The 19275-nt window shown below is 47.0% G+C and overlaps 1 protein-coding gene across 3 annotated transcripts in view; it reads right to left on the bottom strand.

Annotated features, from left to right (window-relative positions):
• The window catches only part of PLXNC1 (plexin C1), a 140965-nt gene extending 123620 nt beyond the window's left edge, over positions 1–17345 (bottom strand). For 2 of the 3 annotated variants that reach the window (XM_074325267.2, XM_074325266.2), the window contains exon 1: positions 15903–17083. In XM_074325267.2, coding sequence (XP_074181368.2) covers positions 15903–16952 — 1050 coding nt within the window. In that variant the 5' untranslated portion in view covers positions 16953–17083. Of the gene's footprint in view, positions 1–15902 lie in introns of all 3 variants that reach the window. The other variant, XM_019710302.3, reaches the window with a different exon arrangement.
• Positions 17346–19275: the final 1930 nt, after the last annotated feature.

The following is a 19275-nucleotide window of genomic DNA, read 5'->3' as shown; positions in this document are numbered from 1 at the left end:
CTGAGCACAGTTGGAAGACTGAGCACGGACTTCCAACTCTTAAACTTTTTACTAAGTTAACAATAGATGTCATAGTTTAAGCTGCTCTTATTTAGGTTTTCTGTCACCTGCAAACAAAAGCAAGTCACTGTGCAAGAAATGAGAGTCGTGGCTCATTGGACCTGGCACTCGACCCTAGCTCTTCCTCAGTTATGAGGGACCAGCAGCTGGAAAAGTGCTTGTTCGTCTCACCCTTGAGGCTGCTGGCCAGAGTCAGGATTGTGTAGCCAATTACAGCAGTGAGCCTGGAAGAAAACAGAAAAGAGCGGGCTTGGACCTCACGTAAACCCTAAGGGCTGCTCTGGCTGAATGGAAATGGATTCTTTTGTGCTGGAAACACATACAAATGGACAGGTCCCCATGAATGGGGGGGAAAAAAGCCCTTTGAATGGCTTTCTTATGTTCATTTCAGCAAATGAAAACAAAAGAAAGACAGGCCCCAGAGAAACCTCCTCACAAAAGTGAAGTTAATACCTAGGGAGCCAAGCAAAAAAAGGGAGGGGGGAATAGTGCAGTCGGCCCCCTGTGTCCAGAGATTATTCTTACTCTTTTTTGGTTTATTTTCTATCTTGCCCTTCTCTCCCCTTAGGGCATAATCGTTAATGTTGCTCTCAGCCTATTCTGTCTAGTTTATTATGTGTAATTTATTTCTGAATCCCAGCCTCTGCTTGTTCGTCTGTGTGTAACAAGGTTAATGCCTTGTAATGATGCTTTTGCCAGTTCTGCCTTTCATGACAAAATCCAATCTTGATTTTACTCTAAACCTTGTCTTCCCTTTGGGCTTTCTTGGTTCCCTCAGAGTTGTCATTCTGCTTCTGCTGCCTGCCATGTCTCACCGTAACGTCACGCCTACACTTCAGCCTGCTCTGAGAGAGAAACTTTTTTCAGTTTGAGGAAATAGGTACCTTGTTTCAAATGATGTTTGGACTGAAAAAGTGAGAGCCTTGGGCCTGATATACCAAAGTAGACCTGAGACTACTGAGAAGGGGTGAGCGCTGGTGGTGGTGGTGGTGGTGGTGGTGTGTGTGTGTGTGTGTGTGTACATGCGTACGTGCATGTGTGTGTATGAGTGTACAGAGAGTAGTGGCCATATCATGAGGGAAACAGCTTGACCTCGTTCATGCTATCTTCCGTCGACAGTGAACACCTTCAGGGTGTACTGCACAACTCCAGGGGGCTCCAGGCATCTATTCTAGGGTGTGAATGGCACCCTCTAGAGTGGAGTAACACTGTGACCCTGCCACTACCATGCAAAAGACGGCCTGATTCATCAAGGCTCATGCAGGGTGTTCACAGCCATGCTGCAACTATTATGGAAGCAGCTGGAGGAAACGTGCACAAAAGTAGGGCCTTAAGTATTGGGGACCCAGCAAGAGTCAAGTCTTCTACCTCCAAGGTATTAAAAACACTCTGATTTTGGTTTTTCCTTATGAGGACAGGACAAATACCAGCTGGGTGCCCATGAACTTCTTACACACCGATAAAAATGCCTCTTGGGCAGCTAATTTTGTATTCTGCTATCCTTAGGTATACACTTACTTTGAAGCAGTTTCTTCATCACTTTCTACTGCAGTTAAGAAACCTCAATAGGAGCCCTATGTCCAAGTTCTGGCCCCTGCCTGTCCCTTACAGGCTGCTTGATTTGGGCAAATTAAATCCCTGGTCCTCAATGAAGAAATCTGTAAAATGGACACACTAATATACATGCCCTGTCTGTTAGCATTGTTGGGAGGCACAGATGAAATCATGTGTGAAAATATTTAGAAAATGATCTTTATCAAGGTAGAGAGATAGAAAGAACAATTATTCACCCAAGTTAGATAGTGGTTTCATTAGTCATTAAGGCTCCTGCCTCTTTTCCTTCTAGAGCCCACAGCATTGATCGGGTTCTGACTGCGTTCATGCCATCTCTCTGATCATCTGAAGGACAAATTTAATTTGGGGCTCAGATGATGGAAAGAAAAAGTTCAAAGTGTGCAGGAGGAACGGAGAAGGGACGTTTGGGGACACTACTGGGCAGGCATGTCTACACCAGGCAAGCATCTGGCAGCATGCAGTAGTGCCACAGGAAACACACAAAGTGGCAAAATGTATACGTCACATCCTCTCACTGGCTCTTCGACCTGCTTTCCTCCTTCCAAGGGCTCCAGTGTCCTCCAGCCTCTAAGCCCTCCCTATCTACCACCAAAGCCCACTCTCCAAGATTTATCTTTCCCTTTTCCTGCTTTATGCCCCATCTCCCATCTAAATCTCCATCCCCCACACTATGGCTAATTTCAGTCAATGACTTATGAAAAGACAACCTGACTCAGATAATTCACAAAAATGTATGAATGGCTGATAGTGTGGAAAATGCAGTTTCCTAGATTCTTAGAGTTGAAAGAGACTCAGTCCACTAGTTTTTCCACAAAGAAGTCACTGGCATTCTAGATGGGACATTTCTTCACTGCCTGATGCAGGACTTTTAACATCCCTAACTCCTGTGCCCAAAATGCCACAGTACTCCCCCATCAAGTTGACTACTGCAAAAGCTCCATCCCCCACATTTCTAAATACCCCCTAAATGAATGGCATCATCCCCTTTGAGAACCAGTGGAATCTAGCACAAGTTTTCAGAGTTGCTGTAAAATGGTTATCCAGACATTTCTTCCCTCAATTTTGTTCTCTCGGCTTCCTCATCATGGTAAACAGCACCTTCAATCACCAACTCCTCTTTCCATCACTCCTCATATCTAATACATGAAAAGTCGCAGTTGAATTACCCAACAAAAGTCTTAAGTCTATCTTTTCCATCTCCATGGTCTCTGTCCAGTACAAGCCCCCATCATCTCACTCCCGATCTATTCCAAGAGCCTCCTGGTCTCTGTTTCAACCTACAATCTAGTCTCCATCTAGTGTAATCCTTTAAAATACAAAACAGGTCATGTTACTCCATTGCCTAAAATTCTTCAATGGCTTCTTTAGAATGAAATGCAAATGGCTCCCAGGTCTTACAGGAGCCAGTCCCTGCCTACTTCTTCAAACTTATTCCTCATCACTCTTTTCCTTTGCTCTGCTTCCATTTCCACAGTGGCTTTCTTTCAGACTCTTTAACATGTTGCCATCTTTCTGCCTCAGGGCCTTTGCACCTGCTACTTTTTCTAGATTCCCCCTCCCCAGCCTCTTCATTCCCTTGTAGGCCTGTGTTTTTTTTGTGTGTTTTTAATCTTTCAGGTTTCAAGTTCAGTGTCACCTCCTCATGGACACTTGACTATAGATTTTCACATTCCTACCCCAGTTGTTATTCTGAATCATAGCACTCCATTTGTTTCTGACAAATTTATAATTATTGTTCATAAAATTTTATTTATTGTCTCTCACTAGACTACAATAGTTTATCTTACTCTGTACTTTGCAGCATACAACTCAGCATTTGGCATGTAGTAGGTTGTCAATAAACATTTATTGAATGAATGAACAAGTGCATGGATCAATGTTGAAATGGTTTCAGTCAATATCTCATCAGGCAACCATGGCACATTGCTGAGTAGGCCTAAACATTACAGAGTTCTTCAATTGAGCCCAAATCTGTCCTTTATAATCCCTGGGCCTTCATTCTACCTTGGGGAGCAATACTAAATCACCCCATAACTCCTACTACCATGTATCTTGGCCTTCTCTAAATAGCACACCCATGGTTCATTGACAGCTTGTAAGAGACAGTTTCTGGTGCTTTTGCCATCTCAGCCCTAGAAGGTCTACACATTCAGTGTACTTAAAGTGTGACTTTCAGAAGTAAACAAAGGACTTTAGGTGTTCTCCAACCACAGAATAATAGGACTGTTTTTCCCCAGGATTAGAACGGCATAGTGCCTCGCACTGAGTTAACGCTTTAAAATAAAAATAGCACAACGGTAGTATGGGAGAATAGAAAGAACAAGAGCAAAAAATGATGTGGGTGGTTGCAGCTCAAGCTCTACTACTTGTGAGCTACAAGTCTGGGCAGTCATTTAACCTTTCTGAGGTTTCTCCACCCACCTAGCCACCCGTCATTTAGGGAGCACTTGTTCTTGGCCCAGTCTTAATCTGTAAATACAGATGGGAATACCCCCTAATGTCAAAATAAGCCAATCAAATAAGTTGTGATACAAAATGCAACACTTAACACTTCATGTGATTGGTTTTGGAAACACTTCGTAACTTAAATGAACAGTTGGAGGTGGGGGCTGCACTGACAACCACTGTTCATGGATACAATTCAGGGAATCCATGAAATTGGATGAAAAAAATTTTAGTTTAGAAACTAACTGAAATTTAGCAGTTCCTTTCATTATGAATGCAGGCCACAATAGTATTCACTGAACCTGTGACTTTGTCAGCAGAAGACATCAGATATTTTCATATTTCATAGTTATTACAGACATCTCAAAATACTATTTATGCTCATCTTTACTTTGAAATTATGGTAGTTACTGCTCCTAGATTTTGCTATTTAATGTGTTAAGATATATTACGAGAAGTGAATTGTTGGGTCATAAGGTAGTTCTATTTCTAACGTTTTGAGGAACCTCCATGCTGTTTTCTATTATATGACCCAGCAATTCTACTCCTGGGTATGTATGCAAAGAAATCCAAAACACTAATTTGAAAAAAATATATGCACTTCTATATTTACTGCAGTGCTATTCACAATAGCCAAGATATGGAAACAACCGAAATGCCATAAATAGATAATTAGATAAAGAAATAGTGGTACATTTATACAATGGAGCACTACTCTAAAAAAGAATGAAGGCTTACCATTTGCAACAATTTGGATGGACCTACAGGATATCATGCTAAGTGAAGTAAGTCAGACATAGAAAGACAAATACCATAGGATCTCACCTATATGTGAAAATTAAAGAACAAAATAAATGAACAAACAAAACAGAAAAAGACTCATAGATACAGAGAAAAAACTGATGGTTGCTAGATGGGAGGGGGTTGGGGGTTGGGTGAAAAAGGTGAAGGAATTAGGAAGTACAAATTGCTAGTAGTTACATAATAGTCATGTGGATGTGAAATACAGTGTGGGGAATATAACCAATAATGTTGTAAAGACTACGTAGGGTGTCCGATGGGTACTGGACTTACCAAGAGGATCACTTCATAGATTATATAAATGCCTAAGCACTGCGCTGTACATCTGAAACTAATATAATATTGAATGTCAACTATAATTAAATATAATATATATGTACTTATATATGTATATAGATAGTCACAGAATGTAAAGAAGTACAGCATAGGGCATATAGTCAATGGTACTGCAATAGCTATGCACGGTGTCAGAGGGGTAGTAGTCTTGGGGGGGTTGTCACTTTGTGAGCGGTATAAATGTCTAACCATTATGTTGTTTCGTACACCTGAAACTAACAAAAAAAGGTATATAACTAGATCTCAAATGGAAAAAAATATTTTGGCATATCTCTATGTCAATGTTATTGGTTCATTTTGCAATTCTGTTTTTATTTTATGCACTTAAGACCACTTTCTGAGAGGGGATCTACAGGCTTTACCAGAGGTCCGCAGCACAAGGGCTCCATGGGGTGAGGAACGCCTGGTTGGGCGGGCATGGAGATACGGCTCAGCACAGGAGGCTGACACATACTCGGTCACTCCTACCACCACTGGCTGCCCCGGGCTATGTACTGCATCCTGTGGCCTCAGAGAAGCTATAGTCAGCACTTGGAATCTAATTTTTAAAACTGGTCACTGATGGAGAAAGGGGTCCTGAAGGGTGTCAATGAGCAAAAAACAGGGACAGCTGGTGTGTTAGGGCATATGCTTCTCAAGAGACTCTTTCAAGACCAGGATGGGGGGTAGGGGTGAGTGAGCAGGAATCCAGCCTCAAAGGCGAGGGAGTCACAGGAGATTCCCTTCCCTTTAGGCTATCTGGCTCTTACTCCAGCTATAAACAGCTCCAGGGTCTTGGAAGCTCTTATCTTACTGTCTATAATCACTGTCTTCTCTACTAAATAGACAGCAGCTTCTTTCCAAGTTGACAAACATTTCTTGAGGGCCCACTATGTGTTACACAGCCTTATGGATGCCCAGGAAACAAAGATGAGACAGACCTGGCTGCTCTCCTCAAGGCACATCCGCTCCAACCAGTGCTGTGCTGAGCCCAACACAAAGCCTGGCACTCTGTCATGCATGCTCGGCACTCTACAGGGGCACAGAGCAGGTCCCCCATTCCTAACTTCATTGCCAACTGCCTGCTTAGTGGCTCTTCCTGGTGTCCCAAAGGCATCTAAAAATCAACAAAAATTAAAAGTCTTCTAATTGGTCACTAGCACCTTTCAATTCTACATCTTATAAAGCTACCTCATCAATCCCTCCTCCCACCCTCACCGCTGCCACCTCAGGTTGGATGTTCAGCATCCCTCCGTTGGATGACTGCAAACCACAGAATCCATCTGTCTCTCTGCATATGTGTCACCACCACTCTAGACCAAGGCGACATGATTTCTTGCCTATACTACCTCCAGAGCCTCCTGCAGGTCTTCCTGCTTCCACGGGGGTCCGTCTTTCACCCACTCCCCACAGGGCAGCCATTATTTGGAAATTCAAATCCAATTATTTCACTTCCCTTCAAAGGCTCTTCTACACTCTGAGAAAGAAATACAACCTCCTTCCTGCAGCCTGCACGGCCTGTGGGCTGGGGCGGCTGCTTCCTTCGCCAACTTCTACCCCGAACCCTCTCCTCTCCCCACCTCCATATACTCAAGCACACCAACCTTTTGTTCTTCAAACTGACCAACTCATCCTTCCTTTCAGCCCTTGCCCTGGTTCACCTGTCTGCTAGGAGTGCTCACTTCCCAGCTCTCCATGGTGACATCCATAACTATCCATTCTCATCTTCCTGGTGTTAACTCAACCTCCATAATGGGAACTTTCCCCAACACCTATTTCGTTTCTTCATAGCCTCAGTCTCAGTCTGTGCCTCAGTTTCCTCATCTGTAAAATGGAGGTAATATTACCTGACTCATAAGGTTGTGGTAAGGATTAAATGAGCTAATAGTGATAAAGACTTACTGTGTTTCCCAGAAAGTAAGACCTAGCTGGACAATCAGCTCTAATGCGTCTTTTGGAGCAAAAATTAATATAAGACCTGGTCTTATATTATATATTATTTATATTATATTATATTATATATATTATTTATATTATATTACATCATATTATACCTGGTCTTATATAAGACCCAGCATTATATTATATTATATTATATTATATTATATTATATTATATTGATTATATTATATTGTATTATATTATTGTATTGTATACTGTATTGTATTATAGTAAAACAAGACTGGGTCTTACATGAATTTTTGCTCCAAAAGACGCATTAGAGCTGATTGGCCAGCTAGGTCTTATTTTCGGGGAAACACGGGATCACTCGCTTAGAACACTTGGGACACAGTAAGTGCTTGCTGTCACTTTATCATAAATATAATTTCTTTATTTGCTACATGTGTCTTGTCTCCTCTATTTATCACTGATAGAGATTTTCCCACAGTGCTTGGCACATGATAGAAATTCAAGAAATTATTGGTTGAACCAACACTTGTCCTTCTGATCTGCTGTGTTGCCTGCAGTCTTACCTCATCCATTCTATCTTCTGAGTAATCTCTCTAGAACACAATCAGATCATGTCTGCTTAGAGCCCTGCTGTTCTCCTCCATCAGCCATAGCCATGGTTTTAACACCCTGCTCAGCAGCGGCCTGGAAGTTCCTTCAAGAAGCCTCAAGGACAGGCATGGGTGGGGTGGGTCAGGTGGTAGGGTTCTGGGAACCTCTGATCCCTTGCTTTACTCTGCGTCCCAGCGGGGTGGCAATGGTCTCACCCAAGAGCAGCAGGTCAATGATGATTTGCTCATCTTTTTCTCATATCGGGCTTCCGGTTAAGGTTTATTTTAAAGGCCAGGTTTGGAAAATCTGAAAACAACTGACCATCAGGATAAAATGCAGCCACCTTTGCCTGTCTCATTACACCCTTCGCCATCTGGAGCCGCACACTCATTTCTGGACACTCCCCAGCCAGGGTGAGCTGCCTGCAGTTCACAAGCTTATTCAACGTCCCGCGTTGTGCACAAGCTGTTCCTCCTCCCTAGAACTCCCTTTCTTGCTGTCTCCACTTGGCTTGAAGACACAGCTCCAGCGTCACCTCTGGAGCCTCCCAGACCCCCCCACGCTGAGTCTGATGTCCCTTCTTGGGCTTCCACAGCATGTTTTGTTGTTTGTTGGTTGGTTGGTTGGTAATTTTTTTTCTTCTTGCAATGCCTTATTGCATTGTAAAGGTTTGTTTTGCTCTCACACTTTCCATAACAGCAAGGGTTGGTAAAGTACCACCTGTGGACCAAATCCAGCCGCCTGTTTTTTCTGAATGGCCCAACATGAGGTAAGAATTTTACAGTTTAAAATGGCTAAAAAAGTCAAAAGAAGCAAATTCCATGACAAGTGAAAATTACATGAAATTCAGATTTCAGTGTCTATAAAGGCTTATTGGACCATCACCCTGCGTGTGCATTTACGTGTTATCCATGGTTGCTTCCATAGCACCGTGGCAGACTCACTGCACCAGAGACAGTGTGGGGCCGGCAACGCGTAAAATATTGATGATCTGACCTTTACAGAAAAAGTTGCTGACCTCTACATAACAGCATCGGCCCAGGCAGCGGGGCAAGGATTGTTGAATCAAATCCATCCCATAACTTCCCCAAAGAGAACGTGCTGTGTAATTATTGAATAGTCAACTTGATATGGAAATCAACTAGAAACTGTGGAACATAGGTCACAATTTTGGGACAGTATAAAAAAATTGAATAATAATTTTTAGAAATTATGAAACTATTAGTATAAAAACTATTTGGTTTTGAAACAGTATAAAAAGTAGCATTTTCATCAAGACAGAAAATTAAACTAAGAAAATCTATGAGTATATTTGATAAAAAAAAAAAAAATCTTACCATTACCTTGCCCCTGTCCCCACAAACAGGTTCGACTCATGATGCCTACAAATTGACCCCCAGCAGGCTTCGGAATTTCTCAGAGCAGCCCTCAGTCTTCATAAGCTACCGTGTTTCCCCGAAAATAAGACCAGGCCTTATATTAATTTTTGCTCCAAAAGATGCATTGGGGCGTATTTTCAGGGGATGTCTTATTTTTTCATGTACAACAATCTACATTTATTCAAACACAGTCATGTCATCTTCTTCTGGAACATCATCATAACGTACTAAATGCGTCCGTCTGGCTGACGATCTTAACTGGGGCTTATTTTCAGGGTAGGTCTTATTTTCGGGAAAACATGGTATGTGCCACCACATGTCCAAGGACGGTAGAGGTCACCAGGAAGCTCAAAGGGAGGTAGCGATGGTACCATGTTATTGTGGCAAACATGGTGGTCACAGTTATCTCTTCCATCATTCCATCCTAAGGAAATCTGCCCACTGTACCTACTGGGGGCCATCACAAGTTTGACTCCATTCTGAATGGACCAGGGGTCAGCATCTGGTCCCAGGACAACAAATTCCTACTCTGAACAAGAATTCTAATCTGGTGTGAAAAGATGACTTGGACCCTATTCTCTTTCTTGGTAATTTGAACTAAATAAATACAGAAAAGTTTTACCAATGGGTAGCCAAGGCAGAAGGTTAAATGCTCTTGAGAGGAATAGTGGGGATCAAGCTGGGAAGGGCACATCCAGGTGGAAGGGGTGAGGGACAGACATTTGAGGACACAGAGACCATTTCCTAGCAGGACTGAGGGAAGCAGCCATGCTAAGTGATGTTGACAGTGAAACCTTAGAATGAGCATCCATCACTTGCTGCTGCTGGGCTCCTTCAAGCTACCTTGAGTCCAGAAACTTCTTCTAATTCCATCTCAAGGAGCCCCATCCTATTCTTATTAATAATCAGGATGGTGAGGGATAGTAAATACATACATAGCATTTACTATGGTCAAGTAGTGTTCGTCCTAGACATAATAACTCATTAATCTAGACAATAATCCTATGAAGCAAATAGGAAGCCTATTTAGACATGAAGAAACCGAGGCACAGAAAGGTTAAGGTTCAACAATCAGACAACTGGTAAGTGGCAGCTTTGGGCCCAGCTGCCCGGGCTCCACAATCTGTACGTGCAACCACTACACAGTAGGACTCCTCCTAGTCCTAGATGTCCATGTAATTCCATGCGTTTCTGTCCACTAAGTCCCCTTCCCCTAACTGGAGCCTGCCTAAGGAGATCTTTGTTTCATGCAACCACCTGTGCCTGACTAAGATAGACATTTATTAGGATTGCCACTATAAAGAGTAGACCCTTGGAGAGAATTTCAGTGTGTGGAACTGGTTCTGGTGTAGAGCAGAGGAAGACTCTAGAAGGGTCCCCCACATCCTGGAATGAAATGCAAATAGACTGCTGTGTGCAAGAATGAAGGAGCTAATGAAACTATGACCTACAGGTTCTTGAGACTCAGACTACAAGCTCAAAATGGAAAGGCTTTAGAGGTATAAGGTAGTGGAATGAGTTGGTCACTTTATGTGGCCCTAAGTTAAACTGCAAGAGAAAAAATGGACAAGGTCTTATCCCAAGTGCTTCAGCTGGAATAAAACCCTGAATATACATTAGAATCACCTGGAGGGCTTGTTAAAACACAGATTGCCAGTCCCACCCCACTACTTAGAGTTTCTGACTTAGTAAGTCTGATGTGAGGCCCAGGAATTGGCATTTCTAGCAAGTTCAACCTAGCACTGAGCTGCTGGTCCAGGCACTGCACTCTGAGAAGCCTTGCCCTGCAGCATAAAGCCCTTCCCTCTTGTTACTGAAATGCACGACCATGCACATTATAAAATTAGACCGCAGAAGTTCCAGCCATGCTGGGTTTGTATGGTCAAAGTTAATTCCCAGATTGGCAAGACCAGAAGCCTGGCTATTCCAATGAGCGGGATTTCTGGGAATAGCCAGAGGATGCCAGATAGCCTAGGACTCAGGAAAAAGAGGCCCTGACACATCAGACATGAAGTAAACACAATAGTTAAGGGGGAATGAGGTGGCCAGACTTAGGAAAGTGTTGCGCTAAGTACAGAAAACATTTCCAACATGATCCCACAAGATCCTTCATTTATTAATTCAACAAATATTTCTCAGGCCCCAACTGTGTACCAGGCACTATACCAGAAACCCTGGGTTCAACAGAGAATAAAACGTTACAAGATTCCTGACTAATTGTGGCTGCTAATAAAGACCAAAGTGCCTTTAAGACTTACGCTGAGATCTCTGGATTTACTTTTTGAGCTAGGTTTTGTCCAAGAATGAAAACTGGGAGCCGTCCCTTGAGGCCCTGTAGGTCTCTCCGAGGTCATGTATAAGCCTAAATAAACAGAATGCCAACAACATCTAGAAGATGACAGCTTAGGAACTACAACCCTCCCAGTGTTTGAATTTCAGGTGGTCAAATATGCAGACCCAGAAACTCAGTTCACAGTCAAGGACCCTCTGTTCTATCATCGTCTCATGTCTGTACACAGCTGATCTTATCAGAGCAGCTGCAGGGCCTAGCTTCCTCCACCATCCCAATGGCCACGATCCTGGACTGTCTATGGCGGTGGTTAAAAGCCTAGGTCCTTCAGGCAGACTACCCAGGTTCTAAATCCTCTGCCATTTATCGACTGTGGAAACTATTAAAGCTCTCTGGGTCTCAATTTTCTCATCTACAAAATCACAACTACTGTCCTTGCTTCGTTGGATGACTGTGACAATCAACCAAAAATAAGGCATGTAAAGTGCTTAACACAAAGCCTGGCCGTAATAGCTATCCAATAGATAATAGCTATGATTGCTTTTGCCCTCTAAGTGGGTGTTGGGCTTTTAAAATCCACCCTTGTGTATCAGATGTATATATGGGGGTAAAAGTCACCATCTAGTCTATAGATTTCAAAACGGCTAGACAGGATCATAACAGAAATTAAAGAAGGAATAAACATAACAGGAAGACTGTGGGTTTTGAGGTCAAGAAGCCTGCACTGGTCCTGGGACATCACTTCTGCATGCAATAGCGAGAAGTGTCTTGGCTGACTGTCTGCTGGAGAGCATGTGAGCGTTTTGCGGTTGTCTGCATGACAGTGAAATTATGTCTGGCTATGGAATTCTTTGAGTGTGGAAGAAGTGGTTGTATCTCCCCACAAGGGGTAGAATGAACTAGAAGAGTGAATCCAGTTGGCCAATAGGATAAGCAAATGTCACTCTCAGTGTCTACAGAAGGGGTGTGGCCACCATGTTTAAACCATAAGCAACCCCAGGCCCCAACTATGGGAGCCAAACAAATCTGGAACAATCAGACTTGAAAACTCAGGTACAAACACTTTGTATGAGTACATTGGTATGTCCGGGGTAGCAGGAGCTCAGACAGGGAGGAAGTTAAATTCATTAACTTGTACATAATTTAAAACATTCATTTTTAAAAAAAAATATTAACCCAAGCACACAGATATGCTATGGAATAGAACGAAAAAACAAATCACATGAAGTTTTAAAACACACTTTAAGGGGCACCCTCCAATCTCAACCCCACATCCTAGGGGAGGTTGGTTGCTACCTTGTTAATTAGGGGACTTTCAAGGGAAAGTTTGAGAAGCACCAGAGTGGTGGGAAGGACACACAAGTAGACATTGCCAGATCTGGGTTTAAGCTGCAGGGCCCTGCTACCTGTTTTGTTATTTTGAGCTTGATCAGGTAAATGGGAATGCTCCTTATAGACTCAACCTCAGATTTGATGAGGGGCTCAAAACAAATAATATATGGTAAAGTGCTGTGCAGCTACTTCTTAGGATTTTTAGACGATTGCAATAGAACTATTCTCTGTTAAGGTCTACAGAAACCGGCTGCCTTGACACATTCGCCGGCTGCAGACAACCTGCTAGAGTTGTGAAAGGGGATTCAAGGCAGAAAAAGTAATGGCCCAGTGTGTAAAAGGCTGAGTGGCACACCCTCACTGCACAAGCAGCCCGCAAATTAATCCTCAGCAAGAGAAGCTGAAGGGGAGGGCCTGAGCCACATGAGGTAAGGACACCAAGGAACGAGAACACAGCCCAGTTGCTCCTGTCACTTTGCTGCCCATGGTTGACTGATGATGGAAAGTCAGAGAGAGCCATCCAGTAGGAGAGGGCGAAGGCAAGCAAATCTGGCCGCCTGTGCCTCGCTGCCTGTGGCTTACTGTTCACATTACTGTGTCTGCTAGGAGGGAATCACTGTTGGAATCTATTGAGGGCCCTCTGGAGTGTTTCAAGTCTGTCTCCTGTTTTAGGTACCTATAATTCAGCATGCCTTTTTCAAAACACATTCGAAACCTGAAAACACAACACAGAACCAATGCCATCCAAATGACATCATTGTTCTGAGTGACAAGCAGGGGCACGCGAATCCCATGACCCCAGTAAATGGGGTTGCAACCTGCTATCGTCCTTTCAGTGGCAACATCAGTGGCACCCAGCAAAGAGAGTTGCTTACACTAGCAGACATCAAACAGATATTTGTTGAATTAAGTATCTTACCTGCCTGTTTAATAGGTTAGAAAATTGTCAGCTTTTTCATCAAAACTACTTTTTTTTTTTCATTCAAACCCCTCTTGAAATTCAATTCCATTAAGGCTTTTTAATACATACTAGCAGCAAGGAATTTTCTTAAATGAGGGGGGAAAAAAGAAAAAGCAAAACTCTCAGCTCCCACCTGTGCAGCCATGACATGCTATTGTTTGAACCGGAGTATATTCTTTAACTTGCATGACAAGCTCAGGGGGTAGAGACCCTGTCTTTGAGAACACACAGCTCTGAGCACACTGGGCGTTCTCGATAAATAACAGCAGCAAGAAATGCGGTGGAGGGACTTCTTTTAATTATTTCTTTTTCCAATCCCAGATTTTTGGCAGCATGTGTTTATCCCTTGCTTGATTTCCAAGGGGCAGCTCTTTCCCAGAAGCTCCCGTGAACATGATAAACAGCTTTCCAACTGCCCCTTCCCTTCCTCATCCTCACACAAGTAGGAATACCTGATTGAGCCAAAACGTGGATTCTGAGTGTATTCAGGACGCCTGCTGGGTTTGGAAGGGAACTCAGTCCTCCAGAACCCAATGGGTAGAGAGAGACAGTCAAGAGAAATGTTTTGGCTCCGCACATCTACACAGCTGTCAGATGGCAAAGCTTGGACTTCCAGTGTTATTACCTGCTGTGGGCCTCTGAGCTGGCTTGTCAGTAACCCCAGAGACCAAGTATGCCTAAAGCTTGACGCCAAGTAATATTTGGGGAGTATTTTTAAGTCTTTCAACAGAGAAGTAGAAGGTGATGATTTTTTGCCAAACTTGAACTATTAGATTATAAAGACCTAATTAGACAGATATTACATATTAAATTACATGAAGTCATTTAGGACATATTATGTGTTATTTATGCTTAAAAAAAATTATACCAGTAACTAAATGAAGGCATTCTATGTGTTTCGCAGCACAACTGATAGGCAAAGAGGAAGAAGCAAATGAGCATTCTAAGTAAGGAGCCTTGCAAAAGACCTGTTTTTTTTTTCTTCCCAAATAATACAGCTAATATTTGGTAAGATGGACTTTGCAGAGAAAGGGGTGGGTGGGATGGGAGTGTCTTTCTACACACATTTAATATACCAACAGCCAGCACTCCCCTATATGCTTACACAACAATTGTACCAACACAACACCTTCTGCAAGTGGAGACTTCTCCCCTTCCTCTCTGACCGCATTGTATATCAAAACAATGGCAACACCTGTAGCTGTTAATTCCTGCTCTTTGATTTCTGTCCAGTTATAAAGGGGGCTCTCGGCAGGGTCCCCTCTCAGGAGCCATATGTGGAGTTGATGTGCCAGCAGCCTTGGAAGGAAAACGGGCTCAGAGAAGTGCACAATGGCTCCCTAATCCCCATCAACTGGACCCTCTTGAACCGCCGCTTTATTTTCCAGTCAAAGAAATGCCAATCTCAAGAGTCAAGCTGTGGCTGCCCTAGGAACCCAAGGGAAACCTGTGCTGTTTGCCTGGTATGTACAACACAAGGTTGGTGCATCTGAGCCCCACGATTTAAACAGGCAACCTGGATCCCAGAAACTGCCTGTAGCACCCCAACACTTTCTCTCGCTCTCCCCTCCAGGGTGAGGCTTTTACCCACAAAGCCACCTCTATCTTCACAACCTCTCCTCCCCGCTAGAGACCACAGCCCCGCCCCCTTGCACTGGGTCGCGCGCTGAGGGTTCTGTGCCACCACACAGGAGCTTCTTTTTCCAGGCTGGCTTTGCCCCATGTTCAGCAGGCTACTAACTCTTCAGACCACATCACATGTGTTGCGTGGCGGGGGTTCACAAAGCCTGGGGTGTGGCAGCAAATCCTTTAGGTTCAATGGCTTCTCTGCCAAGGGCACTGTGTTTGGTAACCATGTTGAGGAAAGGGGTCAAAGCCTCACGCCTGTTAAGACCACACACTTGAAGAAGCGATTAGGGAAGGGAAGGGGTGGGGCTGGGTGGGGAGGCTCGGTCCCAAACAAGCGTCCACGTTGGGACAGAAAAGGATGGCACTGGGATGCAGTAACTAGAGTTTTGAGCCTAACTCCTACCCTTGCCACCTCCCTTCTCACATTCCCTTTGGGGATCTGCTTTAGAGTCTCCGAGGCCTCGGAGACTGTGAGAGAATAGTCGTCGGTTGGTCACCTGTCTGTGTGAATCCCGGACCTGGTAAACGTCAACCCGGTCCTCCCTCCCGTTCCGCCTCGGCGGCGGATCCCCAGCGGGAGCGTTCCCGGCAGCGTCCCCGGGGCAAGACTTACACAGTTGGCCTGGGTCGGCTCAAAGTCCCAATTGCACCTCTTGGCGCGCGCCTGGATCTCACTCATCCTGAAAAGGCAGAGTGCCGTGGTGGCGGGGGAGCGCTTCTCTTGGCCCTCCTCGGTGGCCGCGCTGAACACGCCTGCCCAGACGTCCAGGGCCTCCACCAGGCTGGAGGAGAGGAGCAGGTGGCGGCCATGGCCGCAGACGAGGGCCGCTTGGCCCTGAAACTGCACCTCGTTGCTCTGCGCGATGCGCGCCATGCTGGGCAGGTCAGTGGCGACGCCGCTCGTGTAGTTGTAGCGATAGTAGGGGAAGTAGACACTGCCGTTCCAGAGAAAGGCGTCCACGAAGTGCAGGCTGCCCGCGCCCCCTCTCAGATTGAGGCGGCCCAGTTCCTCTGTGGCCAGGCTGCGCTCCTCTATGTTCTTGATCGTGATGGCCGTGTCGCGGTCGGACGCCGCGGGGTTGCAGCGGCTCGCTGTCTCGGGCTCTGGGAGTACGTAGGTGGCAGCCACAGCCAGGTACCAGCGATTCTTCTCAAGCGAGCGGTACACCACGCCTGCCGTCGAGCCCTGCGGGTGACATGACACCACCTCGGTGCCGTTGCGCAGGGAGCTGAGGCTCAGGTTGCCCAGGGGCCGCACCTCACAGGCGCCCCGGTCGAAGGTCCAGCCGGTGAGCAGCAGCCCCCCGAGGCCGTCCGCCCCCTCGCGGTAGGGCAGCAGCAGCTTGCTGAAGCTGCTCCCGGGCCGGGGCCGCGCGGGGGGCGCCAGCGAGACTGGCTCTGTGCAGTTGCCTGCTTGGTCCCGGTACAGGCGCGAGAGCCTGTGCTCCAGGCTGTAGTCCAGCTGGTCCAGGCAGCTGCCGCTTGCCACGAACACGCCGTCCGCCCGGCTCGCTGCGATGGCTCCGATGGCTTGCTCCGACCGCCACACGGGCTCGTCCGCGCCCCGGCCGGGCGCTGCCAGCGCCAGCAGATAGGCGAGCAAGGGCAGCGGTGCGGCGGGGCGCTGGGGGCGCGGCGGTACCTTACTCCGGGAGACCTCCATGGGGCTGGGGGGGTCGCCCCCGGGCAGGGCGCGCGGCGGCGACGGCGACTCAGGCGCGCGGCGACGGAGAGGCGGGCGGCGGCGGCTCCTGCGCGCGCTCCGGCTTCCGCGGCCGCCCCATCCCCGCGGCTCGCCTGGGAAGGAGAGCGGGGAGGGCGGCGCGCGGCGGGCTCGCTCCGGCAGGCTGCGCAGCGGCGGCGGCGGCGGCGGCGGCGGCAAGCCCTGCGCGCTCCGGTGCCGCTTCCTCCTCGCCCTCCTTCTCCGGAGAGTTCCTCTGTGCAGCGCTGGCCCTCGCGGGGAGGCGCGGAGGGGAGGGGAGTGAGGCAGGCGGGGAGAGCTGGAGAGGTTGGGTGCGCTTGTGCGTTTCACTTTCCCATTGTGAAAGTGGGATGCAACTGGCCCCCTTCCTCAACCTCTTCCTCCTCCGCCCTCCGCCTCCTGGCCGCCCGCCCTCCCTCCACGCCCATCTCCCCTCCTTTCTTGATTCGGTGAGATAGGGAGGAGGGAGGTCTCGTAATTTGGGTTACTGTGTAGGTGGCCTCTTTCATCTATTCAAAACAAAGCTGAGCCGCCAGCCGCCAGCCGCTGCCGCCACGGCCGCCACCATCACCCCTTGGCTCTCCCGGGGCTCCCGGGGCGCGCTAACACTGCACCCAGCGAGCTCCCGCACGCTTCGGCCGGCTGGGCTGCTCCAACGCTCGGGTTTTGTTTACCAGACCAGCCAGGGCGGGAGGGGAAGGCGGGCGGATACGCAAGGCACCCGGAGCCTGGACCCCGAGCGCCAAGGGGTTGGAGCTGAGGCCGGGGGCTCCGGCTACAGTGAGGCTGACAGGTGTGGAGCGGCGCGAGGGAGGCCCTGGGGAGGCGCGCGGGAGACGTGGACGAGCCAGAGACTCAGGGGACCAAGGCGCCCCTGTTAATTGGGGGGTGCGTTTCCCTGGCAGAGGAGTCAGCTGGGGAAAAGGCAGACGCCAAGACTGTTTCTGGACAGTTCCCGGGGCTAGAGCTCCCATATTTGAAAAGGTTCTCTAATCTCCCTTGGCAACGGAGTCCCAGGCTCTCAAACGTAGCCCTTTGAAAGTTCTACTCACCGTCTGACCTTAATGATCATGCCTAACATTTATTGAGCACTTACTGTGTTCTGGGTGGGTGCTGTTCTAAATTCCCTGCATAGATCAAGAGTCATTTAATACCCATAGCAATACTCGTCACTCCCACTTAGTAGTGAGGAGAATGATCATGAAGAGATTATGGACCTTGCTGGCGTCCTACTGCTGATGGTAAACAGCAGAGTGTAGATTCGAATCCATATCTAGCTCCAGGGCGAATACACATCCCGTTCTAGCCAAGTGCCACCTGTGGCGGTTACAAGAATACCCAGAGATCATCCTCAGCAGTTGTGACGAAAAAGTTCCCCAAGTTAAATGCTCCAAACTCCCCTTTCTAGCCCAGCCTTCTAATCTTAGAGCCAGCTGCCCTCATCTCCCTAGAGGCTGCCCTGTATCCCATCCTTACCCACTTCTTTTCTTTGGACTCTCTAAGATCTCACCAACTCACAAATGGGCCAAATACGGGCTACTTGCCCCGAAAGCCACCAAGAATTTCTGTAGCACAATGACTTTCTGAATCAGGACTCACTGCAGCCTGGGTGACTGCCTCCTCTGGGTGAGGGCTCAGGATGTCTCAGAAGGGAGATTCCTAGAGGATGCACAAATGCCTCCCATCTTCCTGAGGTAGCTGATAGCACTGCCTCTCCCCCCCTCCCCGCCCCCCCTTACAGTCTGGCAGGTGTTCCAGGGGGGGCAACAGGGGATCCTGAGGACCCCAATGCATCCCTGGAAAATGATCTCTGTCCCTTCCCAGGCTATTTCCAGGTCAGGGGCCTAGGTGCAACTGGTTGCACCCCCTTTCTTCCTTCCCCTCCCAGTTCCCCAACTCTAGATGGAATCTGTTTTGGGGGTGGGGTGAGGTGAGTGGGCTCCCTCCAGATGCTGAGCCCTCCTGAAGAAGCAGCTATTGCAGGTGTTAAACTTCTGCAACAGCACTTCAAGTTCTGCCCTAGGCCTGCAGTTAAAGGATCATCTTTCCATCAGCGGCTCTCATATTCTGAATTCAGAGGTCATCTTTCCATTCATAATTTCCTTCTTTGAAATTGGATAACATTATCTTTGCCTGCCAGTAGGCAGCAAATGCTTTTCCACGAGAGACAAGGTCGCTTTTTCTGTTGTGGTGACAGTGGTTGGGGTGCCGGTGAGGAGTGCAAGAGGAAGGGAAAAGCCGGAGATACTGGATTGGTGTTAACCAAGAGATCTCAGGCAAGGCA

Source organism: Rhinolophus sinicus, chromosome 1 (assembly GCF_057876585.1).
Source record: "Rhinolophus sinicus isolate RSI-liver-muscle chromosome 1, RSI-T2T, whole genome shotgun sequence".
Taxonomy (NCBI): Eukaryota; Metazoa; Chordata; class Mammalia; order Chiroptera; family Rhinolophidae; genus Rhinolophus; species Rhinolophus sinicus.
This window is presented reverse-complemented; position numbering and strand designations above follow the sequence as displayed.